The sequence below is a fragment of the Triticum aestivum genome, chromosome 5D, assembly GCF_018294505.1.
Source record: "Triticum aestivum cultivar Chinese Spring chromosome 5D, IWGSC CS RefSeq v2.1, whole genome shotgun sequence".
In the NCBI taxonomy this organism is placed as follows: Eukaryota; Viridiplantae; Streptophyta; class Magnoliopsida; order Poales; family Poaceae; genus Triticum; species Triticum aestivum.
This window is the reverse complement of record NC_057808.1, coordinates 29,242,200-29,269,898: the sequence shown is the minus strand read 5'-3', so window position 1 is coordinate 29,269,898 and position 27,699 is coordinate 29,242,200. Positions and strand designations below refer to the sequence as shown.

The window sequence follows — 27,699 nt, the reverse complement described above, 5'->3', positions numbered from 1 at the left end:
CCATTTAAATAAAGGATTTTTTCATGCCAAATCAATTATGGAATTGAGTCATTAATGGAATTAATTAATTAGCCAGGTACTTAATTAAGGATGAAGATAATTAATAGTAGTAAGTTTGTTCAGTCTGATTTCTAATATTAAAGGGGAGTTGGGGGTTATACGTCGTACATCCAACTCTCCTCCCCATGATCCCCTACGAAACAACCCATCAGCTCCCACCTCTCCACACGCACAAATAAACTCATCTTCCTTGTCTAATGCAAAAATGAAAATAAGAAAACAAAGGGGGAGTCTGTACGTCGTTTCGTTTCGTTGGTATCCAATCATTAATGCAAAACAATTTGAAACCAAGCAGTGAATCAATTTGGAAATCAAGCCTTTAATGCAATTAATGAGCCAGACAATCAATTATGCATGCAACTAATTAAGTCCGTTGAAGTAGTGAATTTTTCACGCCAAATCAATTATAAAATTGAGCCGTTAATGCAATTAAATAATTAGTCGGATACTTAGTTAACGATGTTGATAATTAATAGTAGAAAGGTTTTTCAACCATATCTTTGGAAGTTAAGGATCGTACGTGCTACATCCAACTCCCCCCACCTTGACCCCCCTATGAAAAAAACCCATCAGCTCCCACCTCCCCACACTTATAGAAGGAACACCTCCCTTGCCTCATGCAAAAGGAAAAAAACAAAAAACAAAACGTCGTCCTTACTCCCCCTCCCCTCACACACAATTTATTGTCTACCACACAGCTGGACTAACAACCGGTCACCGTCGTGCGTCATCACAGAGGTGCCCAAGGAGCGCGCCTCATGGTCGATCTGGTCGCCACTATGCATCATTCTTAGACACAAGTGTGGAAAGAGAGTGGGTGCCAGGACAGGATCGTTGGACCGTCGACGCAGCTCTGGGGATGCGATGACCGGGAGGGAGGTTGCCGCCCTTGGGTGACACATCTCGGGGTAGGGATAGGCTGCCGTTGGGGCTGTGGTCTGGTCACCTCCCCGGTTCCTATGGTCATGCATTGAGCCATGTCCAGAAGAGGAACCAACGGTAGATTCCAAGCCATGTGAGTGGAGCAGCCAAGTCGTATCCCACCCCACTGCCTCTAATGGGTGACACTTGTAGGTGGAAGAGGCACGATGAGGAGGGCGGCGCTGGCAGGAGGAGTAGATGCGAGGTACCCGTGGAGAGGCAGTTGCAGTAAGAGTTCTCACCCATGCAACCTTCACCTGATTAATCTCCCTCCTTCCATCATCTTCCGATCGATGCATTATTTCCATCATTGGGCGAGTTATGCGATGGACAGCTGGACGAGCACAGTTGGATCAACCCAACAGCCACCACCCTAAGAGAAGCGAGTTGTGGGGAATCTTCACACGTCGGTTTGACACCAACGGATGAGTTCACGTGTCAACGCTCAGAAGGTGGCCGACATGGATGCCCACTTCAATGACCTCCCTCAGCAGGTTCCATCACACACATCTCCTAGCGGACCTCTGCCTCCATCTTCCTAACTCAATCAACATTCATACGGATTCATGTCGTCTGCAGCATGTTCCACCAAAAGCTACTGATAAACTGAAATGTTGGTATAAAATAGATCAATAGCTCAATTCTGGTATTAGAACTATTTCTTGTGTAACAGTATGATCCATTTGCTATTGATCGTGTTTGGAAGGAATACCATTTCTGGACAATGAGGCTGCTGAGGTCACAAGGTAATGAAAAATAGATATTACTTCATTTTTGCCACTCGGTTTCTGTTTGACCGTGTTGACATGTTTACATATCACACGTAGCTTTATATAGATGTTCCAAAGTTACTTCATCTGGTATGATTAGCTAGAAAAGTAACTGATTTAGGGAGCTAAGCTGAGGTTGTACATGTCTCTATCTTTGTATTATATACCATCTATTCAACCTTAGGATTTAAGTTCATGTATCAAGTTTAAAAACACACACATGAATGCACCATAGAATATACACAGGAGAGCTGCATTTTCGTACATAGAGGAAGGGAGAGACCACGTCAGTTGTACAAGGAAAAGAAATAAAATGGAAACGAAAATGAAAAACACAAGAGAAGAATGCTATGATCCCATGATAAGATGTCGGCCACCAACTAGCCAGCACCCACAGGACCGCTCCTATAGTAGGTCCTAAAGCACACATAACTTTTGATTAGTACTAGCATGCATCTAATGAAGGTCACTTGATCTGCCTAATCTATAATGCTTGGTCCGTCATTCTTTTGCTTATAGTTGATGATTTCTTTTTAGGTATGCAATTTAGAAAATAAGTATGTTATTGTCCAGGTGTACCATGTCAGTATAGGTTATGGAGGACGGCAAAGTGATTATTAGTTAAAAAGCATTGGCTATGCTTGATATGTTTTAATCCGTAGCTATCCAACCTCTGGTACCAAGTAGTCATGCATTTTGTGATTATCAAGCTTCAATTGCATGATGCTTTCGTTCATTAATTCCAACTTTTGTAGGTTCGTCATAAGAAGGGCTGCCTCATAGTCGAGGAAGATGATATCCATTGATTTCGACAGGCGACAACTATCTAGGTTGTAGATCGTATTGCATAAGATATTCACAAGAGGAGAGTATGCATGTATTATTGATTTGCATTGTTAGATCTTGCATTTTATCCCAAAGAAATCAAAAGATCAGTTATGTGATGTCATTAGTAAATGACTTCCCATAGACCTTTTTTCTTTCTTTCACAACTACATATTAACCACATACATTCACGAATTGTGCAAACTATTAGATTTTTGTTAATATAAATAATTTTTAATGAATATGTGTGGCAATACACGTTTCAAAAATTATGTAAGCAATCATTCTTGATAACAAGGTCATGCATGTATAATTAGTGAATTTTATTTTGTAGCTCAATCTTTTTCTCCATGATATACCAACAACCAATATAACACAGAGTGCATTTTAAAAAAGCAGTAGGTGTAATAGACTAGATTGAGGGGCATAATTGGATTAAGAGTTCAGACCAGAAATGTTTCCTCAAGTATATGCATTGTAGCCCGTAGCGACGCACAACATTCTACTAGCATACATAGGTGTAATATAGGACATCTCCATTGTTGGGTGCTTATACGGGCGCTTGCAGACCAAAAAATAATCTATGGATGATCTATGCATTGACAAAGATCAACAAAGGATCTGGACAAGGTCCACACACACAGCTGCTGCAAAAGCAGGTAAGCACTCTTACATGATAAATTGCCACCACTCACTGAGACATCATGCACAGACTGAAACCTATGCTCACGGTTGAACTAGCTAGCTTTGCTGCTATATTCACACGGCAAACGATTCTAACATCATCTTGTTTGAGTTGTTTGAGTTGCTCATCATCCGTTGTGAAGTGCTGGAAAGAACGGCGCCGAACAGGGCTTAATCACCTGTCGGAGATCGGCGGGCCGCTGTACTGGACGGTAGGGCTGGACGTCCGAACGGGCTAATGGGCTCGGCTCGGAGCTCGCTCCAGCTCGGCCCGACTCAGCTCGGCCCGAGAACTAAATAGGCCGAGCCGAGCCACGCGAAATGGGCCCGTTGGCCGACCGAGCCGAGCCTGTTTTGGCCCGGTCCAGCTCGGTGGCTCGTCCAAAGCCGAAGCCCAGGACGCGACACGTTCATGCAGCCCAGCAGAGGAGCGCAACCAGCCCAACCCAGCGAGTCGCGTCGTCTCCACTGTCTCCTCCCGCTAGGGTTCGCCGCCGCCGTCGCCGCCGCCCCACGCTTCTCGCCAAGCTATTTCCTGCATGCCACCACGACGCATCCTGCCGCTGGCGTCGGCACGCACGAACGCATCCAGCGGCCGCAGCGCACGCACGCATCACCAGCCTGTTGATTGATTCCTGGACACAAGTACAAAACTTGAAGCACGTTGATTGAATCCTGGAGTTGGACACAAGTACAAAACTTGATGCACACGTACGAGAGGAAGCAAGATCAACTGCTACAGAGGCTAGCCACCTGCGTTCGACGCACCAGACGCCCGACCTCGCCACGTCGGCACGTCTCCGTCGTGCTCCCCTCAACGCTGTCAAGCTCCAGCCTCGCCTGATGCGCCCGTACGCCCACGCACCCAGCCTCCAGAGGCAAAACGAGCTGCTCGGGCTCGGACCGAACTCAGCTCGGCTCGGCTCGTGTCCAGCCCTATTGGACGGTGCGCATCTTCAGATCCCTCGGCATCTCGACCTCTTTCAGCCACGCGAGGCATCGCCCTTCTTGTTCATTGCAGGTCACTGTCAGTAGAAGAGGAGACAAATCAGTTAGCCTTGGGTTACACCAGTGTGACGAGCTAGCTGTAAACATATTAAATTAGCAGAAGCATCATCGGTCATCACGATGATTACAGACCAATGTTCAGGCCTTGAAGGAGCCCTAAATTTCTTTGGGGGTGAAGCTAGCAACATTACTCTAATACTGTTCCACAACATGCATGGACGGCTAATGTCATTCAGAACATGGTTTATGTACAAGTGGTTTCGACATTCTGCGCTTCTAAAACCCGCGGGGGCTTAAAACCGTGTGCTAACCCTATTAATTAAGAGAATTAATCATGTGCATAGGATGCAAATGGAGTGTGTACCATAAACAAAGATACCTTCAGGCTGCAGGTTGTTACTTAACTAACAGACCTCTCTCTCCATTCAGTGGGCTGCTCACGAGGCAAACTACTGTTTTTGATGGTGCAAAACATAGTATCTATGTCGGAAAAAAAGGACACGTCAAGCATGTACTATCATCGCTCAAATCAGGCCCCAAAAGAAGCGAGAATGTGAGCTCATGCATTTCCAGTGACCGTTAACAGTTGCATTGTAAATTCAGAACTAGTAGATTATCTAGCTTAGACTTCTAAGATCAAGATTGGCAACAACTTTCAACTTTCTAGGATGCTGGGAGGAGTAGGGAACATCCGTGTAGTAGGTGCAATCTCGGTCCTCTTCGATGGAGTAAGGGGGACCAAGGATGTCAAGGATGGCGCACGGCGCGATGGCTGTGAAACGGTGCATGTTGCCTCCTGCCGTCGGGTAGAGGACCGACGTGTTGCACGGCGCCGTGAAAACATCGTCCACAACCAGCTCCGCGAATCTCACTGCAAGCAATTCATCAAGCCCCAACGTTATAGCGCATTTGCTATATATGCATGCTATTGGATACTGGCAAATTAGCAGGGAAATTGTACTAGGTAGAACTGCTCGCGCCCATCGGTGGGTATCACCTGCAGCGCACGCCTCGGAAGGTAGGAAGCAAGAAAGAGATGAGGGAAAGGTGGTGGTGGTGGGGGAAGCAAGGGTGAGCGCGGCGAGGATATTTATGCATGCGACTGTGCAGGTGGGGAAGGAGCAAAACCATGGGCTGGACGACGATGGATCCACGGCGCGAGAGAGACCGCCAGCTGCCTGCGAGGGAATCCAGGGACGGTTCAACGCCTTTCGGTGGACGCTGTTTCGGACGGATTGGTGCAGAAGGAAACCACCTGCGTCGGGACCAAACTAGGAGTAGCATGGAGGATTCCGGTGTCCCCTCCCTATGACGGTACTGCTACGTAACGGTCAAACATCCACCACGCGGTAGGCGGTACCATGAATCGTGCAGCTGAAGGTCCACATCAGTTGTATATCTAACAACCCACCTATAGCGAATCAACCTGTGGTTGGATGGTTGTAAAGATACTGGTATCCACTGCCCATCAGAGTTCAAGTCCGAGAATTGACATTGGTGCTTCCATTTTTCTGCATTTATTTCAGACCTTCGGGCGATGTGCTTTTAGTGAGAGGGAACATTCTCGTCGACTACGAAGGCGTCTGTGGCGACTTCAACTTCGTCAATCTCAAAATCTAGCGGCATGATCTTTAGAAGAAAAAAAAGTCGGTATTGGATATGTTCTAAACATGTTTAAATTTTGATGCCCCAATCAATTTAAATAATAAAAATAAATTTTGAAAAATTTGGATTCACTTAATTTTCCTTGAAATAAGTGAAACGATAATTTCATATGCATTCAAAGTGAAATAAAAATAACAAAATAGCATATCCAGTTTCACATATGAATTGATATGGTTTTGATAAATGATATCGGTATTGTTGTGTTACTGACGCTGATATTTTGGTTAGTGAAATGGATACGACTGTTGTTATTGAAATGGATAACATTTGTTGCCATTGAAATTAAATTAGTCGGTGAATCAAGAGCAGCAATAGTACATTTGTTGCCATTGAAATTAAATTAGTCGGTGATAAGTATTGCTCAAGGCAGTATGCTCACGTCATGTTCATGAAATTAAATTAGTCGGTGAATCAAGAGCATGGCCTCGCTAGATTGTGAGCATCCACATTGGAGCTCCTAAACTCATGAACTATATTACAAAAATAAAAAAAAGTAGCTGTCATCTTGATCTCTTGGACAGTAGCTCCATAGCTCGACCCGCTTCCCGTTTGGACTTCTGTTACCACACCTCCGTTTTGCGTGATGCTGGCACAGTCGGCCAGCTCCGTCTTGTGCCCACGGCCCAGTTCAAGCGCATGCTGCCTTTGCAAGTACGTGAGCATTTTTCTCAAATGCTTGAACATGCCGTGAGCATACTGCCTTTGCAATACCATGCAAATATGTTCAAGCATGCGAAGCAGCTCCGTCTTCTCGGATGACGTGAGCATGCTGCCACTGCAATATGTTCAAGCAATACCTGAGTATTTTTCTCGAATGGTTGAACATATTTTTCGTTCGCGAACTTTTTTGAATTGGTGAATAATATTACAATTCACGAAACTCTATTTTTGGATATGTGAACAACTTTCTTGAATGCGTGAACATATTTTGCATTCGCAAACTTTTTTAAATTTGCTCCCAACATATTTTGAATTGGTGAGCATTTTCTGTAGTCGTGAACATTTTCTTCAATCCGCGAACATTTCTTGAAGATGTTCACATTTTTTATTTTGCAAAACTTGTTTGAATATGTGAACATTTTTTGAATTTGCGAGGACTTTTTGAATCCGCCGTGAACATTTTTGAATTCACTGTGAACAATTATCGAATTTGTGAATGTTTTTCAAAAATTTCTGCGAACATATTTCCAATTCTCAAACATTTTTGAATGCATGAACAATATTCGAATTTGGGAACATTTTTTTGAATACATGAACATTTTTCTAGGATACTTGAACATATTTTGAATTCATGAACAGTTTTTGAATCGCCACAAGCTTATTTCATATTCGCGGAAATTATTTGAATTCAATGCGAACATATTGCGGATTCGCATATATTTTTGAATCTGTGAACAATGTTTGAATATGTGAACAATTTTTTTGAATATATGAAAATTTTCTTGAATTTCTGAACACTTAAACATTTCTGAATTCATGAACTATACTCAAATTCACAAACTTTTTTTTAATACTTAAACATTTTCCTACAATATTTCAGCATATTTTGAATTCACGGACATTTCTTGAATTTACCGTGAACAGATTTCGTATTCGTGGACATTTTTTAAATCACGAACATTGTTTGAATTCACCTCAAACATATTCTGAATTCACAAATATTTTTTGAATCTGCGAACAATTTTCAAATGTGTGATCAATTTCTTCAAATACATGAACTTGTTTGAATTCATGAACATTTTTTCCGATTCACAAACATTTTTATTAAACTATGAACATTTTTGGGAAATTCATGAACAGTTCTTTATTTGCACTAACTTTTTCAAAATTTAAAACACGATTACCATTGTTTTTCTTGCATGAGGCAGCACCGCCCTCTGCGAGATACAAGCAAGTCAAGCTTCTGAGCTACCCAAACAGTCGAAGAATTGTTAACATTTAATGAGTGTTGTCATGGTCCACATGTAGACGGGAACATCATGCAAACCGATTTGTCTGAAAAGCCGTTAAACCTAATTTGGTTGCACCTAAAAAGTACTGCAATCTTTAGAAATAATGGCGGAGCTTCATGGAGCCAAAGGGGGCCATGCCCCCCCCCCCCCCCAACCACTGTAGGAAAACTACTCGGAATTATTAGGTCTGAATAACAATTATTTTTTAGAGTTCGTGCATAACTTATTTTCTTCGTCCCCATAACTCTGATTAGTACCCTCAAGAATCTTCATCAAGCTTCGCCACTGTCTAGAAACATGCACAACCAGTATCAACAGTAGAAAAGAGTAGCTTCTCAGGCAGCCTTTGGGGCACCGTAGCACTACATTACCGCTACAGTACCCAAAGGAAATGCATCTCACGCCTCAGGCAGCGCCCGGGCTGCCTAGGACCTGGCTCCGCCACTGTGCACAGCGAATATGAGATGCCACTCAATTTTCACAATAAATAGCATGTTGTACTACGAAACGTATGCATGTTCTACCGTCTTACATATTAAACGGCATTGTCTCGGTATGCTACTGTTTGCTGCTGGTATCCCTCCCTGATTTCTACGCCCGCACTTTATACATGTGCCCATGCATGATTGTTCCATTGGTCCACCTAGCAGGAGCAGGTGAGCTCGTCCATTCTATTGCCACTCTCATAAGTTTGTGCCTTTTCTTATAGTGGATGGAACAATATTGGGTTTGCGATCTCAACAACAAAATGAAGCCTTTAGTCCCCAACAAATTGGGATAGGCTAGAGGTGAAACCAATAAGATCTCGTGACCAACTCATGGTTCTGACACATGGATAGCAAGCTTCCACGTACCCATGTTTATAGCTAGTTCTTTGGTGATACTCCAGTCCTTTAGATCTCTCTTTACGGACTCGTCCCATGCCAAATTCGGTCTACCCCGACCTCTCTCGATATTACCCGCACGCTTTAGCTGTCCGCTGTGCACTGGAGCTTCTGGAGGCTTGCGCTGAATATGCCTAAACCATCTCAGACGATATTGGACAAGCTTCTCTTCAATTGGTATACCCCAACTCTATGTCGTATATCATCATTCCGGACTCGATACTTCCTCGTGTGGCCACACATCCACCTCAACATGCGCATCTCCACCGCACCTAAGTGTTGAACATGTCATCTTTTAGTCGGCCAACACTTGGCGCCATACAACATTGCGGGTTGAACCGACATTCTGTAGAACTTGCCTTTTAGTTTTTGTGGCACTCTCTTGTCACATAGAATGCTAAAAGTTTGGCGCCACTTCATCCATCTGGCTTTGATGCGATGATTCATATCTTCATCAATACATCCATCCTTCTGCAACATTGACCCTAAATATCGAAAGGTGTCCTTCTGAGGTACCACCTGCTTGGATGTCTATCATATGCATAATAAATTCAGCAATCAAGTAAGCTCTTAATAGACTCATAAATATGAACACATCTTTTTCCCGATTTCTTTTTACCTTGGCTAAATACATTTGTGGTGCGCAGGAACATATACTCCCTAGAGACAAAAATAATATCAGCTTGGTAACCCACATGATTCTCAGCTGAATATCTCTTATTCCTAGAAAATAAATAAATATATAAAATAATATCTTGATGTATTTTTTTAACACAGTACAGACGCAAGCGCTCATATACACGCGCATACACTCACCCCTATGAACGCACACACGCACACCCTACGCCTATGAGCACCTCAGAAAGACTGAGCCGGCATATCATCTTCAAATTTATGAAGTCACCGTTTGTTACCGTTTTAGCATCACCTCGAGTAGTTTTTCCTACGGCATGCCAATTTTAGGGAACTTTTAGTCTTGGCTTCCGTTGTCTTCTTCATGTAGGCGAATTGATTATGGCCCATAGCTTTGAAATGTACGCGAGATTCAGCCCACTTGAATTTGGGCTGCATTGTCTTGTTAGTTTCCAAAGGGAAAAATATATTAACTCCTTGAGTATCCCCTCAAGAAAAAAGGGTAGGGAGACTCGTAGCCCTTTGGCTTAATCTATGCGCATCTTTCTCTAAAAAAACCTATACGCCATCAAAAATAGAAAGGTGTATAAGTTTTTCTTTAAGTCAAACTCAAACTGACCACGTTTTCCTTTAACTCAAACTTAAACTGACCAAGTTTTTTAATTAATAAAATACATGTTATGACGGATCAAATGATGTAAATTCATAAAATATATTTTTATTCATTATTTATTTTATATTACGATGTTAATATTTTATTCTATAATCTTGGTCAAACATACATGACTTTTATAAAAATTGATGCAATACTGAACGGAGGGAGTATGTTCGAATATACACATATAAGATTGCGAATCAATCTGTGGTTGGTTAGAGGGACTGTGGTATCCCAGTTCACCAGGGTTCAAATCCTGATGCTCGCATTTATTTCTGGGTTTATTTCAGGATTTCCAGCGATGCGCATTTAGTGGGAGGAAACGTTCCCGTCGACGACGAGGCGCCTACGGTGACTTCGTAGATCTTAAGATGATATGCCTGCTCAGTCTTTCGAAGATGCTCATAGGGATAGGGTGTGTGTGCACGTTCATAGGGGTAAGTGTATGCACGTGTATATGAACGCTTGTGTTTGTACTGATGTTAAAATATATATATATATATATATATATATATATATATATATATATATATATATATATATATATATAAGATCGTTTTGGTTTTGTTTACATGATGGCGCATACAAAAAGGGTTGTTTTAGCCACATACACGAATGATATGATCACACGTCAGAAAAGAATAGAGAAAATCAACCCCCCCCCCCCCAAAGAAAAAAAAAGAAAAACATAGGCGAATATTAAAAACTTATGATCATATTATATAAATATAAAATCTGAATAAAAAATATTCCAAGATATATGGGGAAGTTGGAATTTTGACGACTAAATTTAAAGAAGCATATAATTTTAATTTAAAAAAACGAACGCAAGAAAATAGGGAAATTGTAAGTGATATTATTAGAAAAACTATTTTTTAAAAAAGAATGGCAAAGTAGTACAATTTTTTAAAAAAAAGCAAGAAAATAGGGAAATTGTAAATGATATTATTAGAAAAACTATTTTTTTAAAGAATGGCAAAGTAGTACAATTTAGAAAAATGGAAGCATAGGGAAATTGTAAGTGATATTATTAGGAAAACTAATACTGTACTACTTGGTTTAGCCACATATGGGGAAATAGGAATTTAAGAATCTCAAATTTGACAAAAGAAATGGCGACTAAAACTTTAATAATCATATTGTTAAATTTTAAAATTCGAAACAGAAAATACAGTATGGAAATTCTAAGAATGATATTATTAATATCTAAAAGAAACTGAAAAAGAAGGAATGACAAATTAGTACGAGAGACATGGGGACAAATTTAAGAATCTCAAACCTGATAAATAATTGGGCAGAGCATGAAACATTTCAAACGAAGAAAAGTGGGGAATGCAGATGCTAAGCAAGTGAAATCTATGGATGATCTATGTATTGAAAAAAGATCAACAAAGGGATCTCCTGGACAAGGTCCACGTACACAGCTGCTGCAAAAGCAAGCAAGCAAGCATTCTTACATGGTAGACTGCCATAACTGATTGAGACATCATGCACAAACTGAGACCTATTCTTATGGCTCAACTAACTAGCTTGCTGCTGTATTCACAAGGTGAACAACGATTCTGACACCATCTGGTCTGAGTTGGGTTGACACTTGACAGCTCATCATCGGTCGCAAAGGGCTGGAAGGAAAGGATCAAAGGACCCGCGCCGGCCGGGGGGTCGATCATCTGCCGGAGATCGGTGGACCGCCGTACCGGACGCTGCACATCTTCAGATCCCTCGGCATCTCGACCTCTTTCAGCCACGCGAGACGCCGGCCTTCTTGCTCGTTGCCGATGAGCTCATTGCTGGTCACTGTCAGCAGAAGAGGAGGCAAATTTAGTTAACCTTCAGATTATAGAAGCGTCCAATGAGCTAGCTGTAATTAAATTTAGTTAGCAGAAGCATCGACGATCACGTGATTACCGACCAATGTTCAAGACCCAATGGAGCCTAAATATCTTTGGGGTGAAGCTACATTACTTTAGTACTGTTATAAAATGTGGATGCCTCTTGCCTAGTGCCCTTTAGAACATGGTTTTATGCACAAGTGGTTTCGACTTTCGACATCCCGCGCTTCTCAAACCCACGTACGGGGGGCGCAAAACCGTGTGCTTGCTTGCACTATTAATTAAGGAGTGTATGATAAACAAAGCTACCTGAAAGCTCCAGGTTGTTACTTAACTAAAAGACCACTTTCTCCATTCAGTGGGCTGCTTACAAGGCAAACTACTGTTTTGATGATGCAACATATATATATATCTATGTTGCAACTTGCTATTGATGCCTAACCATTCTTAGTTAATTCTTTCGCATGCTGTCGGTAAAAAGGATGCATAAAGTATTTACTGTGATCACTCAGACCAAACCCCCAAATAGCAGAGGATATGAGCTCAAGCATTTTCTGTGCTGGTTTACAGTTGCAAGCTACACGCACCGTCGAAATTCAGAACTAGTACCAAGTCCATCTCCATAATGTATCTAGATTAGATTTTTGAGATCAGAATTGGCAACTTACTGTGATGCTCGGAGTAAGGAATGTCTGTATAGTACGTGCAGTCTCGGTCTTCTTCGATGGAGTAAGGGGGGCCGAGGATGTCAAGGAACGCAGATGGCGCGACGGCCCTGAACCGGTGCATGTTGCCTCCCGCCGTCGGGAACAAGACCGACGTGTCGCACGGCGCCGTGAAAACATCGTCCACGACTAGTTGTGCCAGCCTCACTGCAAGCAAGGAAGTCTAAACGTTATAGCACATTTGCGTCGCCAGGCATATATACTGGGGAGCAGAAGCAGGGGATCTGGTGACAATTGTAGTAGAAATGTATGGGAAGCTCACATTGACCGTCAGCTGACGAAGCGTCACTCTCATTAGGCGGATCATCAGGATCAGCCCAGTCATATGACTTTGCGTGCATCGATCCGATGAGTAGCTTGTTGAACACCGTCATACCGGGGTGGTTGTGCAGAGGGATGACCGCATTCGTCGGCAAGAAGAAGAGAACCATCTGCCAAGCAACAAAAAGGAGGAAATGTCAGCAACTAGTAATTCCCTTGGGTATATATACGATCAACACGCTGTTTTTTACGCTGCACTTACGGAAAATTTCTCAGATTTGTATATGGTGGTGTGTGTGATGGCCGGGGTCCCTTCGGTTGCCGGCGCATCTCTATTCCTGAAGAAGGGCATGTCTGAGCTTAGGCCGACGTCCTCTGGTCTCATTCTGTCTGCAAATATCACCGCCAGCATTCAATATTCAGTTGTGGTAAAATTCAAGCAGTACACGACATTCCCATTTCCGAATCCACTTCATTTCAACTATGTCTCCATTTGCATGCTCAAATTTAACATATTTTTTTGTAGAAAAAACAAAAATTAAACATCTTCAGTACGCAGAGCACAATGGTAGACACTAATTATCAAGTAAAAACTCAGCAAATTCTGAACTTAGTTATATGGTATCCAAGACATGTAGAACTAATTTGGATGCAAAAAAGCAAGACTTGAACTTTTAACGGGTCACTGCATGCACCAAATTAATTTTCAAGGTCCTGATTGGGTGATTGTGCATGTACTACTAGTAGCTAAGTAGGTTTGAGAGGAGGGGTGGTTTGGTTGGTTGGCGTACCGAGCATGGCGCGGAGCAGGGCGACCTCGGCGGGCGCGGGCACGGTGCCGGGGCCCCGGAAGACGGCGCGGCAGGCCTGGAAGAGGCGCTGGATGGCGGACGGCCTCCTCTCGCGCCGCGGCCTCCTTCCTGCCGCCGCCGCCGCGGTCTTGAGGGCCAGCACCCGCCTCCTCTTGGCCGGCGGCACGGTCTGCGCGGCCTCCGCCGCGCCCACCTCCACCATCCCGGGCCCGAGCTCCACCATCCCCGCTCCCATGGCAGTAGGCAACTCCAAAAAGATTACAGAAGACGCAAAGAAACGCGGTGGATCGTAGCAGAGGGAGGGAGGGAGGGATGAATCAAGCAAACTGGTGGGGACGAAGAGGCAACAGGAGAGGCGGGGATATATGCGGGAGGTCAGCGAGGGCGGAGGGAGCAAAACCAGGTGCCGCTCGACGGTGGGTTGACGGTGGAGGCGACACGACGGGACGGGACGGGCGAGGAGGAACGAAACCGGGGCGGTGGGTTCGATCCGTCCGATGGGGCCGCTTTCGGTGGTCGCCCTCGGCACCGAGCTGCTTCTTTTCTTGTAGTCTGGAGAAAGAAAGCAGCAACTGGATAGAGATCACGGTGTGGGTGTGGCGTGGCGCCCGCCATTTCGGGGAAGCGGAAAGCAAAACCGGCTGCTGCACCGGTGTCCACGGTTTGTCGCCCCTCGGAAAACTGTGGCTGCTCACGTGCGGTGCGGGGGAGACGCTCTCGCTCTCGCTCTCTCTCTCACTGTCCGACGCGGATCTGCTGGCCGCCGCTGTCGAGCGAGCCTCTCCGCTGGATTCGCTTAATCTAGCAGACGGTAGATTACGTAGGCCCCTTTTCTTGAGGCCTTTCCCAAACGGAACAAGCCAGATATTTCGAGCTGCCGCCCGCGAGTCCACGCCTCCAACCGACGGGAAAATGCTACCCCCGCCGTCACCTATTTCTAAATCAAATCAAACCAAATGTAGACATGTTTTAATGTATTTGTTCATTTGTTTTAGTCTGTATATAGTTTATATTAAAACATACTCCCTTCATTCCTAAATATAAGCCCTTTTAGATAAAAAAAATTTGAGAGATTCCTTTTGCAGGAGAAATTTCTAAATGGCCTTATATATAGAAACGGAGGGAGCACAAAACATCTGTTATTCGTGAACGGAGGGAGTGGGCAGATGGGGATTGTTATGCTAAAACTGTTAGAAATTGCCATGCTCTAAATACATAATTTGTCATTCGAGTGTGATTTTAAAGAGGGTGGTGGGCGCTAAGACAGGTGCACGTCATTGCCTCAGTTGACACGGGGAGCGAACACGTAGTGTCATATGCTCAGTCGTCCGCTCAGTGGGGTGCATGGGACCGAACAGTGATTAGCACGTGTGTCGCTTTAAGATTCACACACGGGAATCGGACGCACAGGAGAATGTTCTCTAGAAAACCACTCCTATGGAACGTCAGCTCAATAGCATTTTTGATATTTTTGACCAAAACCATTTCCGAATCCAGTGGGGCAGAGTACAATTAAAGTTTTTTGACGTTCAAGTATAATCTAGTTCTGAATCCGACTTCAATTCGGAATCCGATTGTTAGGATATGATATTGCTAATATGAGATAATCATTTTTTAGCTGGATAAACTGATCTTGTAAAATATGGTTATATGATTTATTGGTATATAACTGTAAACATTAACTAGCAATTATGTGCATGCCATCTTCACCTATGAGATGGGACATAGGCTTGCTAGTGGTTTATTTAGATTGTTTTACTACCTTTCTAATGTTTTTATGTGTGCTTCATGCGTGCGAGTATTAATGGTTACCCAAATCTGACACTGAATATGTGTTTGTCTGTTATCCGTCATACATCCACGTCTGAAAAGGTATAAAATATAGAATGTCGTTTGAGCACTATTGGACCAAATCCGCTCCGTTTTCACGCATAGTTATTTCCCCATTTCAAAATTAAGTGTGTGTGAACTGTGATCAAGTTTATGAAAAACAAACCTGCATATGTAATGCCAGTTTTAGAACTTTTTCTACATCGTAGGTGTACCTATTTCTCTCTCTCTCTCTCTCTCTCTCTCTCTCTCTCTCTCTCTCTCTCTCTCTCGCCCCGAACGAGATCGATGACCTAGAGTTTCCATGTCGACGTAGGTGCAACCTACCTTGCCATCGTTTGTCCCCGCTCCAAACTAGTCGTCCCCCCCCTCACACTTCATGTCGTTGATGTAGTTGGCGGCGAGAGATGCTCTCCGATCCACTAGCCGCCAGTGTCAAGCCCCTACTTGATTCACATAGTTTATTTATTATTACTATTTTGAGTTGGATTTGTGTGGTTTATGAAATGGTAGATTATGTTGGCCCCTTTTGTTTGAGCTTTTGGGGTGTGTGTTTTACATGAAAAGCAAAAAAATCCCAAATAAACAAGATATTTTGATATTTTGCGAGTCCATAGCTCAAAGCGACCTTTGTTTTTTTAAAACGGGCAAAAGATTTGCCACGTATATTAATTAAGAGAGAAAAAAGTCTGTGTTACAAACACCCCTTAACAATACAGGGAAGAATCACTCTCCCGGCATGATGGACCCTAGTTTCTTAGCTCCGGCGGCGACCCAAGACCATGCCTCCCTTTTGATGTTGTCGAGAAGAACCTTAGGCGGGGCGGCCATGTTGCGGAACACGCGGGCGTTTCGCTCGTTCCAGATCGTCCATGTGGTGAGCATGGTGAGCGAGGCCATGGCCTTCCGGTTGGGGACGGAAGCATCGGTCAACCCAAGCCACCAATCTAAGGTGGAATGCCTCAGGGGCCAAGTGGAGGTGTCAACGTGGATGAGTTGCAGCCACGCCTTGATCAAGCCCCATAGGCGAATGTTGAACCGGCATTTGAAGAAGAGATGGTCAACCGATTCATCCTCACACGTGCATAAGGGGCATGAGCCACAGTTAGGCCAACCACGCTTGGCCAATCTATCCGCAGTCTAGACTCTATTTTGGATGGCCAGCCAAGCAAAAAACTTGACCTTGGGTGGAGCCCAGATTTTCCACACTGCATGCTTCAAGGGAGAGCGAATGAGTCCAAGAAATTGCGGTTTGTAGGCGGACTCCGTCGTGTAGAGGCCACTAGCAGAATGCTTCCAAACAATGTCATCATCAATATCCTCCTGTAGGTGAAAATCCCGGATGATGGCCCAAAGCTCGAGAAATTGCCTGAAATGCTCTATAGAGAAACTAGGCGTCATCTTGATCTTTTTAACCCAAGCACCATCCTTGAGCGCTTCTCGCACCTTCCAATTCTTCCTTGTGGACGCCGCGTAGATGAGAGGGGCCATGTCCATGGGTTTGCGGTTGTGCACCCATGGAGAGTCCCAAAAGGGGGTGCGCGCGCCATTTCCCACAATAATAGTTGAGGAGGCATAGAAGAAGTTGTAGTCTGCATCATTGCATGGGTTGCCCATGCCATCCCACATCTTAGTTGGCTCCTTTCACTCAAACCAAATCCAACGAAGCCTAAGCGCCCTAGCAAATTTCTCTGTGTTTAGCACTCCAAGACCCCCATTGGCGATTGGGCGGCAAATGGTGTCCCAATTAACCTTGCATTTGGCTCCGGTGGTCTTGTCCATTCCTTCCCAAAGGAACGCTTGCTCAAGCTTGTTGATATTTTTGAGGGTGCTTGGAGGGACGACGAGCGAAGTGATGAAGAAGATGGCTTGGGAGGCAAGCACCGACTTGACCAAGGCGGTGCGTCCCATAGAAGTGATGTTTTGCCCGTCCCAAGGGACCAACTTTGTCGCAGCCTTATCCTCCAGGAACTGAAAGTCCACCTTCCTAAGCCGCCACACAGAGAGCGGAAGGCCTAAGTATTTCATGGGGAAGGATCCGCGTGCCGCTGGGAGATTCGGAAGGATGTCCGGCAGGTTGATGTGTCCACAACGAATCGGGACGACCGAGCTCTTGTGAAAGTTGGTGGCTAGACTGGTGACATCGCCAAAAATGCGAAGGATGTTGGAGAGGTGGTCAATATCGCGCTTGATGGTTGCCATGAAGACCGCCGCGTCGTCTGCATATTATATGAAGTGATTAGGATACTTTTGTTTATCAAAACCTTCAACTCCAGTGGTGTAGAATATGGTGAGGAATTTTCGACATTCGAACAAAATTCAATTTGAATCCACATACGACTCATAGGATACGGTAGTGCTAATGTACAACAATACATGATAATCTCCTTTTCTAGTTGGATAATTAGACCTTCTAAATGTGTTTATTTTTTTGCTTTTTTATCGGTATAACTGGAGAATTAACTAGGAATACATGAATGCTATCTTGACCTATGAGATGGTGCACATGCTTGCTTAGTTTTTCTAGGTTCCTTTTTACCACGTTTCTAGTGTTTTATGGGTGCTTAATGTGTAGAAATATTACTAATGACTTGTTGTTTATGTATAGTTTTTGTTTGAAGCAAGTATATATTCCTCATGTATGCATGGAGTATGTCTCCGTTTCTAACCTGAGTCGTATATCCTTTACTATAAAGCTAATTATGGGGACAATTCTCGACAATTATATTTCTATTTTATTCCTGTATTAGTAGGTAGTGTTACTTTTGAACATCCATTGTCGGCTCCGAACTGGATTCGCTTAATTCTTGCAAGTCTACTATGCAAAATTTAGCTCAAGAGTAGTAGACTTTGGTCCTACAATAATAACTGTAGGATACAAACACCAGTAAGCACACATCCAGCATCTGCATGACTAGGATGCACACAAAACCACCACCAACACAACACATACACACAAAGAAGACAGAGGAAAAAGAAAGAAAAGTTTATTTCAGTTGATGATGTTCACAACACGCAAGATCCCAAACATTCTAAACTCTATGAATAAATTATTACTAGTATTGCACTCTTTCCCCACCAGATGACCAAATAGTATTACATCACAGTGAAATTTTCTTGCATCTGCTTGAACAAAATTGTAAGATCAAGAAACAAGTTTTTTCTCCATCAATCAAGACAGTAGTATATTTCTTTAGTAGATGAATAAATTATTAGAACAGTACAAAAAGTAATTAATTGTTTAAAAAGAACAGCTTTGTAAAGTCGACCGAGGTCAACTACCAAGGTGTGAGTGTGAACAAGGCAAAGGACTAGTCGCTCTCACCAGACAACCAAGACAAGGACATGCACGGCGCATCGACGCTTTCTGGGTAGCTTTATGAAAGTTAACATCACTGCTTAATCCCATCGACTCTAGACCATGTAAGCACTGTACTGGTGTACTGTAAGCATGTAACTACAGCGTCACCCCCTTGCACAAACAACAAATTCCTGCCTGCTGATGCTGATGCCTGCCAGTGCCAGCCATGTACAGTAACTGACAACATGTGCCGCGAGTCTGCAACCATGGGGAGTTACTGCTCAAGCTGCTGCAGCACCGCCGCGACCATATGCATGGAGCCGGTGACGCAGATGAGGCCACCCCGAGCAGCGCCGCCTCCGTCTGCCCGGCGCAGCAGCCGGGAGGCCGCCTTCATCAGGTCGCAAGAGAACGGCGCGGCTCCGCACCCGATCAACATCGGCGCGGGCTTGTCTGTGCCAGCGGTGGGTGTCAGGTGGTCGATATTTACGTTTGGGGCTTCGTCGCCGGCGATGGCCCCGATGTCCGCACACTCGATGCCGTGGCCGAGAGCGGCGCCTGTCCAGATGTCTCTCAGTGATGAGGCCGGCATGGAGCGAGCAGTCCCTCCCGCGATCCCCGTCTCCGTCAGCAGCACCACGTCGGGCCTTCTGCCTGAGAGTGATCAGGGAGGTTGAGGAAAACTACTGTGACGTTCTTCGGTCTGAACTATCCAGCTATGAGACGGCCGAAGGGGTAGAGTTAATGAAGTATCTTGCCTGAGAGAATTTGTGCAGCGAATGCGAGGTGCTCTTTGTCGCTGGCCATTCCGACGATGAGGGCCACAGGCCCTTCCGGTTCGACGGTTTTTATCACGTCTGACAGTGCCTTTGCAGACGCCTCGGTATGGGCTGGAAGATGATTTGAATATCAGATGGTACCTTTGGCTAAGGCAGCAGTGAAGGGAAATAAAGCAATAAGGACAGGTGGTTATCAGGCAAAACCTCCGTCGATTAGAATGGTGGATGCTCCGTCGAGCCCAAGGACCGAGGCTTCATCTTGTGTCAGGAATTGGCTTCTCCCTGGCAGTTGCGTCTTCTCTAAACCAGCTCGGATAGATGCATTGGATACATTCCATCCTTAACTTCCCAAAGCCATGGATACAAGAGAAAATATGTCAGACTTGTGCAGATTAAGCAATGTGTATGATAAGGTGAAAAAGGAACTGAAAGAAAAGCAAATATTCAGTCCTCCAGCACTATAGTCTCATTCAGAAGCAGCACTACAGTGAAGGTTCAAAATAAGGACCTTATCAATGTTGGAGTAACTGTACTTTAATGAATCGAAGTGGATTAAGAAGGACCATCACCAAACAATATGAAATGGCATGTTTCCTTACCTAGCTCACGCAGACATAGAGCTGTGCAAGAAGCCGTGACAGCATTCTGACGCTGATGGTCTCCCAGCAGCTGGAGTTTTACATCATGCAATTCCACAGACTGCAAAATATAAATTTGCGCCTGTCATTTAGAGGACTTGAAAAGCAGAGGGGAAAGCTCTATACTCTGTTAATTTCAGATGAAAGTAGATAAGGTCGGTTTCTACCAATGGCATATCGCCTGAAATCTTCATGACAATGTCACAGCTTTGATAAGGCTTTGCATAGTCTCGTCCAATGCATCTTGTGATGCTCCTGATGGCAGTATCACAAGCAGATATGACAGGAGATTGTGTCAAGAATGCTCTATCCCGAATTATTTGCTCGATGTCTGTTGAAAATGGACCACCAATGACAACCTGGAATAATGTTTGATATTCAGGTTACAGACTCCACCATTATCAGAAGTTACACTTGTACAAGGATAATATTATACGGCCTGAAGGTTAAAATATCACCAGATCATAATTAAGGAAAAGTAAGTCTCCAATTTTACAGAAGAAACACAAGATGATGCCTAGTAAAATAGTGGTGAACTATCATGGACATGGAACAGCAAGTAAAACATGAAGTGCCAACCATTTCTTTGAGAGAAAAGAACACTACACTGGACAGCTATCTGAATTAATTCGATTATAATCTCGAACCACAAGCAAGAAAAAAAGCTGGTGAAAATGAAAAGGATTAAAGATGAGAGAACAACTTAACTGGTCGTCCTTCCTTGATAATTCCAGATTTTGCCACTGCTATGCTTTGGAGGGAACCACCCAAAGCAGCTAAATGTTCTTTCCCAACTGTTGTTATGACTGCTGCAGCTAGTTCACTATTTCGTATGACATTTGTGGCATCTCTAGCTCCCCCAAGGCCTGCCTAGGCAATCAATAACCAAACAAGTTACTATTTAGTCACTGTAAGTGATATAACTTATAACTCAAAGATCGTTTTTCAAGACTAGAGGCGGAGATACTTGAGATCGGTGCTATAAAAATGACAGAGGATTAACCACTTCATAAAGATGGATACACTCTGTCATTCATATATTTCATTTCTGAGTAACACGTTGCATTAAGTACCAAATTAGTGGACCTACTTTTTCTGTCTCCATATTCTAATATTTCTTAAAGATACAAGACTTAGTGGACTGTCCAAAGCAGAAGATCTGAGGTGGGCAAAAGACAACTGATCGACCACACAATTACAAGGCAAGTTTCACCATTCATATAACATTTTTCCAGCAGTTCAGTACATTAGGTGCATTCTTGTGACTGAATTTCCAAGTCAGTACAAAAGTCCATACATGTTAGAAAACTTCAGTTAAACAGGTGCATTCTTGTGAGTGAATTTCCAAGTGAGTACAAAAGTCCATACATGTTAGAAAACTTCTCTAATAACAAAGGTATGAGTCTACTGCACCCTTGAAACTTACAGAAACATGTAAACGCAAACTGTAGTTTTAATTGAACAACAGTAACAGTGCCAGTATTACACAACTTACTTCGACAATGGCAACATCAACATTTTCTCGTGAGAATAGGAGAAATGAAAGAGCAGTAAAAACCTGCAAAATAGCAAGTATATTTTAAGTGCATGATCATCAGAAGTCAAGTAACAACAGATAAATATTAATGCCTACAGTGATTGCCTTAAAAGAATGCCTACAGGGTTTTTATTGTAGTTAGATGTGCACAATGCCACAAGGCAGGGCATTTGATCATTATCGGTTGTGTAAGAAATTAGCTATCAACTAGAGATGAATTGTTGGCAGACGTTAATAAATGGAAGTAACTCTTATGCAGTATGACAGAATCAAGGCAGCCAAAAAGAGCAGGGCTGTCCATGTATTCTTGCTTATTACATGCATCACCAAATTTCACCTGGATCAGCAGCATATAATGTCTATGTGTTCCTGCTTGTTACAGAAAGTTCAGGTGTAGAATTAATATTTAGACTATAATGGCTTTGCCAATACGCAAAGAAAAAGTTAGATGGCATAATTTAGAACAGGAAAAATGGCATCACAGCCTGTAATGCTCAATGCAGTAAGGTGAGATGCAAACTAAGTAAGGAAAATCCATGACCTATTGCCTATGCTATTTTTCTTGCCATGCTTATCGTTTATTGGTAGTGTAGGCTCTCATTCGGGGACAGACAAAAAAATATCTGAGTACACATCATTATCATCATTTTATTAAAGCAAAAACCAACTAAATCTGCAACTTAAAAATAACTTTGAAAAATATACCTCAAAGTGTGTCAGGGATCCATTTTCTGATTCGATTGATTCATCGATAGCTTCCTTGGCCAGATCAAAAAGATCCCTCAAGGATGCAGCTGAAACAGGGCCTCCATGTTGTCCAACAGAAATGCGCTCTCGGATTGTTAGAAGGTGTGGACTGCATAGACATCAGCGTCATAGAATTCCCTTGATTGTGTGGTCTAATAGTTACGTACTACCAAATGGATTAAATGATACATGGAGCTTGGCGATATGGTGGAATACCTGGAATAGCAGCCCACATTGTATCCTTGCTCCCTCATGATATTGGACAGGAACGCGGCAGTCGAACCTTTCCCCTTGGTGCCGGCGATATGGACAGACTACAAACGCAATCACTTAGATTAATCCTTCCATACTTCACACTGTATCCATGGAAACAAATCTATTCGCCAATCACCGTACTAAATGATGACTGACTACCACTGGTCACGCACTCACGCTTAACACATCCCAACCGCAATCACAGATCATTAGCCAACTCACCGGGTAGTGGGTGTGGGGGTCGCCGAGGCGGCGGAGGAGGCGGCGCATGCGGCCGAGGTCGAAGCCGTCGTCGGAGTCGGTCCCGGCGCCGCGCGGCACGCCGGAGCGCTCGTAGTTGCGGAGCATGTCCATGTACTCGAGGAACCCCCCGAGGTGCGCCTCTTCGCCTCCTCCGGCCATCGCGGATACGCCGCGGCGGCGGCTGCTGCTAGCCCGCAGTAGGCCGCCAGACCAGCGGAGAGAGACTGGGAAGCGGGCGACCATGCGGCACGGGCCCGCCGCGACGGCGGGCGGTCGAATGGACGCGGCCGTGTCGCCGGAGGGGTGGCTGCGCTCCTTGGCGCCAACCGTTGCCGCGCTAGAGGAGAAGCACCTCAGCCCCTTCCTCTCCGGTGCGGCGCCGTCGTCTCCGAGAGTCCGGTCCGGGTGCGATTGCAAGGGCAGGAACGTGGCCTCGCGGGCGCGGTGTGCGGAGGGGGCGGCGACTGACGGGGTACCGGGGAAGCAGCAGCAGGGCGGGCGTGTGGGGGAGAGGGACGGCGCCTGCGGAGGGGAGCAGCCGGCGAGCCGCCGCTGGGGCTTGGGAAGAAGGGGATCAGAGGGATGAGGGATGGGTGTACGAGGGGTATTTTGGTCCTTGTCTTTTTTAGCTCAAATCTGAATCTGAAGAAAAACTTGGTAGAATGAGTTTTGATGGGCAACCTCCATCTGTTTGTGTTTGTGACCAAACGAACGACGCGCCCGTCCCGTATGCTCACTGCATCTGCTATGGTATTTCTGCAAGACCCCTATGATCGGTGTGGCCACTTTACCTTCAATTCAACTGCATTATAGCATTTCACATTCTGAATATACTAAACCTGGCCAGGTTTCCTTTTTCTTGTTTTTTGTTTTACTTTTTCCAATCAGTGAAAACCGGACCAATGGGGTGCTAACACGTGATATAGTGGGGGGTCCGGCTGGGTACGCGCCTGTGTGCACTCAGCAACTGCAACTGGGTTTCGTAGTTTGACTTGCCACTGAATGCATGTGTGTGCATGGTTGCACTGCATCGTTGTCTACGTCCTGCATGGGCTTGCGTTCGATTCGGGTTGCACGTGCGCACTGACATCGTTTCTCACTGGTATGCATGCATGCAACCGTGCTTTGCTTCGCCCGACAATGACGATGTTGTCAGGTCGGCTGCCGCTCGAGCCGCGCCTTCCAGGCTTCTTCCACGGTCGGCTGCCGCCTTGAATTTATGCGGTGGCTGCCTCGGAATTGTTCTTTGCTTCCTTCCCTTCCTTCCTATAAGTACTCGCCCCCTCCGCCTATTCTCATTCCATCCTCGCTCGAGTCGCCGTGCGTTCCTCACCTCTCGCAACCCTCCAGCGCCGCCCCTATCTGCCGTCTCTTCTATGCGTAGACGCGCCGGCCGGACTCCAAGCGCGGTCACCTCCACCATCTACGTGCTTCGCTGCCCACGGCAGCCCGCTCGCTGCAGCCATGCTCCCCACGCCTCGCCTGTCCCGACAGCCCTCTCAGACTTCCTCTCTCGGGCCACAACACAACGGCGGCGGCGGCGTACAGCGGGAGTAGGCGGAGCAGGAAGACCCCTCTCCCACACGTCTCTCCCTCGACCTCCCTCAGCAGCGTCGCAACTTCTCAGCCACGGCCTCTACCCGCTGGCGGCTGGTGGCGGAAGCGAGCCGCCTGCCACATGCCTCCTCCGCCTTTGCCGTCCTTTGATCCCCAGCACCCTGCCTACCTTGGCCGCCGCCACCTCTCTCTCTCTCTCTCTCTCTCTCTCTCTCTCTCTGATCCAATTCTTACTTTTTGATGTGCTACTTCTGTTCATGTGGATGGGTCGCTGATTCAAATCCTCCTATTTGAAGTGTGGTTGTACAAAAATATGAATCCTCTTTTTTCAGTGACCAATAGGTGTTTGTGTTAATGCGTAGGAAGAGAAACCAAGCTGATTGTGTTTCGAATATTTTGATATTAAGATGTTCTGCAACATTTACTCTTATAGTCTTCCTAGAATATCACTGAAGGCTAAGAATGTTGTTCGCCGCTGCCCACCGTGATCTCTGATGCGTTTCGTTGGGGGCCCGACACGACGAAGGAGAAGCCCTGTTCCCAGGCATTCCCAGATCGCGGGGTCTGATGCCCAAGGTAGTTCTGACCCTCTCGAATTCGCCACGTAATCCTCAGTTCGTTCATCCATTTGGAATGGATTCGATTCATGTTGGTCCTGGTGTTCACATGGCTTGTGTGTTATGCAGGCGCATGGGGAGATGTTGCCGGCGGTGTGGTGGACTGCGAGGACGAGGAGCTTGGGCTGCTATTTGACTACTTCCGTGTACAACAGCGATCTATGTGAGGCGCACCATCGACTTCTGCTAGGTGGTGGAAGAATCGGTGGTGGAGGCGGATTGTGTTGGAAAGTGAGCAGCGGCGCTATCAAACGGTAGCATGGGCATTTTGCCGCCTCTGCTCACCGTTGAGGACGCAGCAGCAAGGTGAGCCCCCTGCTCTTTTTTATTATTATTTTTAGATCTTGTAGTATCATGGCGAGTCTTCGAAAAATTGGTACACCATTGGATGAACACCAGGAAAAAAGTGAAGGGAAGATCAACCTAAATTGGATGAATAGAACACATACTAATGCCATTTTTGATACGTTGTGTATGTTGCTATATACTTGGCCAACAAAATGAATAGATGTAAGATTGCTAGAAGTTCTAGCAACTTTTTTCTATTTGATTTTAACATTCTTCATGAATGTGCAGGTTAGTATACCAACTTGATGAAATGGCTTAACAGAGTGATGAGAAAAATCGAATGAGCTCGGGAGCAGAACATGACTTCCGCTAAGATACTTCCTATTAATCTTCTCTGGGTGGAAGATCTACTTCAGTGATGAAGTACCCATTGTTCCTGAACATAATATTATGAACTGTATGGACTTGCGTACATATGTTTCTATTTAACTTTAGCGCTGGACATGTACGTTGTCTGTCTTCTCTATAATTCGAAAGTGAAATATTTACAACTTTATTTAATGATGTCAAAAGGTATGACGATGTATTTCTGTCCTTTCTCAAAATTGAGGCACTGAAGTGGATTGAGCAGAGGGACACTCTGACTTTATGAGTGTCTTGATCATTTTGCATATCAAGAAAGTTGAAAAAGAGAAATTCTATGTTCTCTTTGCGCTTAGTTTACTACGTTTAATCTGCTGATATAGGTATTGGCCTGCCAGATCTCTTGCATTGCAATCTATATGAAAGAAAGTTGAGAGTGTTTCTTGAAGGACAATGGCACCAGTGCACAGAACAATTGGCCCGGCCTTCCAAAGAACCATGATGTAAAAGAAACAATCTTGAGAGGCACTGCCCATGGTTCAGTTTTCATTGAAAATGAAACCAAGTCCATGATGTATAATCAGGCAGCATAAGGTAATTATTCATTGGTAGGCAGTACTTACATTCCCTTATTTGTTATGATTTCTAAGGATTTTAAAATTCTTGGCACAATTTTTCTATGGTTTTTAGTTGTTTTGTGTTGTTCAGACCTTAGATTAGAAGTGCTGCTTCTTCGGAAGCACTAACTTGCTTTTCACATTTACTATGACAAATAATTTTGCTGATTAGGATATGAGAATAGAAGATATAACTTGGTAGGCTCTAAGTGCAGAACCTATTAAGCATTGAAGGATGGTAAATCTGTGAGTGTGTCGGGGCTGCTGGAATTGAAGGAGGACAGTAGAAGCAATCAAAAGGAGAATTGTTAGATATAGTTTTATTTTGGATATGATTCGTTTTATCCAAGACATGGCTGTTGGAGGCTACTAGCCAACCATCCAACTTTAACAAAGATACATGTATCTGTTGTAGGCGAGCACTTCTCATTGACTTGCCTTTGGAACAACACTACTCTACATATAAACCTTGTAAGCGCCTGGCTTAGACCAGTTGTGTAGGTAGGTATACAGTAAAATTGTTAAGACACTATACTCCCTGTGATATAATTACTTGAATGGGAACCATGTTTAGTTATCTAATTTAATGGAAGTCGGTACGTACCACTATGATGCTAAGTTGTTCCATGATTGTGGCATGTGCCATTCTTTAGAAAAATATGATCGTATTCTCCATGGTGACTGCAACTTGACGCCGTCAAAGTTGCCTCTCTTCCTTCCCTCTGTCTTTGGTACGGGTCCACTTCTCTTTTCTTCCCTGCTTGGTCATCTCTTTTTTACTGGCTTTATCTCCCTCAGGAGCTAGATTAACGAACAATGCTGGAAGCCCTGCTTTGAAAGAGACGGGTAATTTATCATGCTCTTTGTGATTTGAACTAGATTTTTAAGGCTTCAAATTCTCATGTTCTTGATTTGTCTTTCTTTTTGTTCATTTCAACGGTGTGATTATTTATCTCAGCGTGCAGAGTATCTTAGTTGCAATTCTATATCGAAGGCCAGTGATTATATTGATGAGGTTGAGTTGTTTTACCCTCCTGAGCAATTGAATTCAATAAAAATCAACAATTTCCCACAGCACAAAATTCCGCTTAATGTTGGCGTTCCTGTTATGCTCCTTAGGAATGTCAACCAATCATTTGGTTTGTGCAATGGAACGCGGTTGATCATTACACGTCTTGGTGAAAGAGTGCTAGAGGGAGAAATTGTTGCCGGCTCTAACGAAGGGCAGCGTGTTTGCATC

At 44.4% G+C, this 27,699-nt stretch overlaps 3 protein-coding genes and 1 long non-coding RNA gene across 5 annotated transcripts; 1 reads left to right on the top strand and 3 right to left on the bottom strand.

Annotated features, from left to right (window-relative positions):
* Positions 1 to 4,811: 4,811 nt before the first annotated feature.
* LOC123120169 (plant cysteine oxidase 3) lies at positions 4,812 to 6,701 on the bottom strand. The gene is made up of 3 exons (XM_044540169.1): positions 6,498 to 6,701; positions 5,266 to 5,446; positions 4,812 to 5,139 (listed from the first exon to the last, which is right to left on the bottom strand). Exons 1-3 carry the CDS (start codon positions 6,699 to 6,701, stop codon positions 4,886 to 4,888), a joined length of 639 nt encoding a protein of 212 aa, XP_044396104.1. The 3' UTR covers positions 4,812 to 4,885.
* Positions 6,702 to 11,399: 4,698 nt separating this feature from the next.
* Positions 11,400 to 14,245, bottom strand: LOC123119220 (plant cysteine oxidase 2). The gene is made up of 5 exons (XM_044538934.1): positions 13,667 to 14,245; positions 13,138 to 13,265; positions 12,877 to 13,045; positions 12,558 to 12,761; positions 11,400 to 11,854 (listed from the first exon to the last, which is right to left on the bottom strand). Exons 1-5 carry the CDS (start codon positions 13,920 to 13,922, stop codon positions 11,724 to 11,726), a joined length of 888 nt encoding a protein of 295 aa, XP_044394869.1. The 5' UTR covers positions 13,923 to 14,245; the 3' UTR covers positions 11,400 to 11,723.
* Positions 14,246 to 18,681: 4,436 nt separating this feature from the next.
* Positions 18,682 to 23,659, bottom strand: LOC123119219 (dihydrofolate synthetase). Of its 2 annotated transcripts, none has more exons than XM_044538932.1 (10): positions 22,997 to 23,657; positions 22,736 to 22,833; positions 22,478 to 22,628; positions 21,731 to 21,793; positions 20,944 to 21,105; positions 20,403 to 20,594; positions 20,197 to 20,296; positions 19,802 to 19,936; positions 19,577 to 19,708; positions 18,682 to 19,472 (listed from the first exon to the last, which is right to left on the bottom strand). In XM_044538932.1, exons 1-10 carry the CDS (start codon positions 23,258 to 23,260, stop codon positions 19,093 to 19,095), a joined length of 1,677 nt encoding a protein of 558 aa, XP_044394867.1. In that variant the 5' UTR covers positions 23,261 to 23,657; the 3' UTR covers positions 18,682 to 19,092. The 2 variants fall into 2 exon arrangements, with proteins under 2 accessions (XP_044394867.1, XP_044394868.1); XM_044538933.1 differs by having other exon boundaries at positions 19,151 to 19,501; positions 22,997 to 23,659.
* A 675-nt stretch (positions 23,660 to 24,334) lies between these two features.
* LOC123124178 (uncharacterized) lies at positions 24,335 to 27,480 on the top strand. Its single transcript, XR_006461007.1, has 3 exons — positions 24,335 to 25,150; positions 25,261 to 25,497; positions 25,768 to 27,480. It is a non-coding gene; the product is annotated as an uncharacterized lncRNA (long non-coding RNA).
* Positions 27,481 to 27,699: the final 219 nt, after the last annotated feature.

What these genes read in the sequence shown, in the direction of transcription:
- LOC123120169 (XM_044540169.1), bottom strand. Translation starts at nt 6,701, where the DNA reads ATGCTCACGTCATCCGAGAAGACGGAGCTGCTTCGCATGCTTGAACAT. An exon ending in TCACGCAAAACGGAGGTGTG is followed by an intron (nt 5,447 to 6,497) that starts GTAACAGAAGTC and finishes ATTCCCTCGCAG; the next exon opens with GCAGCTGGCGGTCTCTCTCG. An exon ending in TTCCGAGGCGTGCGCTGCAG is followed by an intron (nt 5,140 to 5,265) that starts GTGATACCCACC and finishes AATTGCTTGCAG; the next exon opens with TGAGATTCGCGGAGCTGGTT.
- LOC123119220 (XM_044538934.1), bottom strand. Translation starts at nt 13,922, where the DNA reads ATGGGAGCGGGGATGGTGGAGCTCGGGCCCGGGATGGTGGAGGTGGGC. An exon ending in CCTGCTCCGCGCCATGCTCG is followed by an intron (nt 13,266 to 13,666) that starts GTACGCCAACCA and finishes TGATATTTGCAG; the next exon opens with ACAGAATGAGACCAGAGGAC. An exon ending in ACAAATCTGAGAAATTTTCC is followed by an intron (nt 13,046 to 13,137) that starts GTAAGTGCAGCG and finishes GTTGCTTGGCAG; the next exon opens with ATGGTTCTCTTCTTCTTGCC.
- LOC123119219 (XM_044538932.1), bottom strand. Translation starts at nt 23,260, where the DNA reads ATGGTCGCCCGCTTCCCAGTCTCTCTCCGCTGGTCTGGCGGCCTACTG. An exon ending in ACCCCCACACCCACTACCCG is followed by an intron (nt 22,834 to 22,996) that starts GTGAGTTGGCTA and finishes TTGCGTTTGTAG; the next exon opens with TCTGTCCATATCGCCGGCAC. An exon ending in CGCTGCACAAATTCTCTCAG is followed by an intron (nt 19,473 to 19,576) that starts GCAAGATACTTC and finishes GATCACTCTCAG; the next exon opens with GCAGAAGGCCCGACGTGGTG.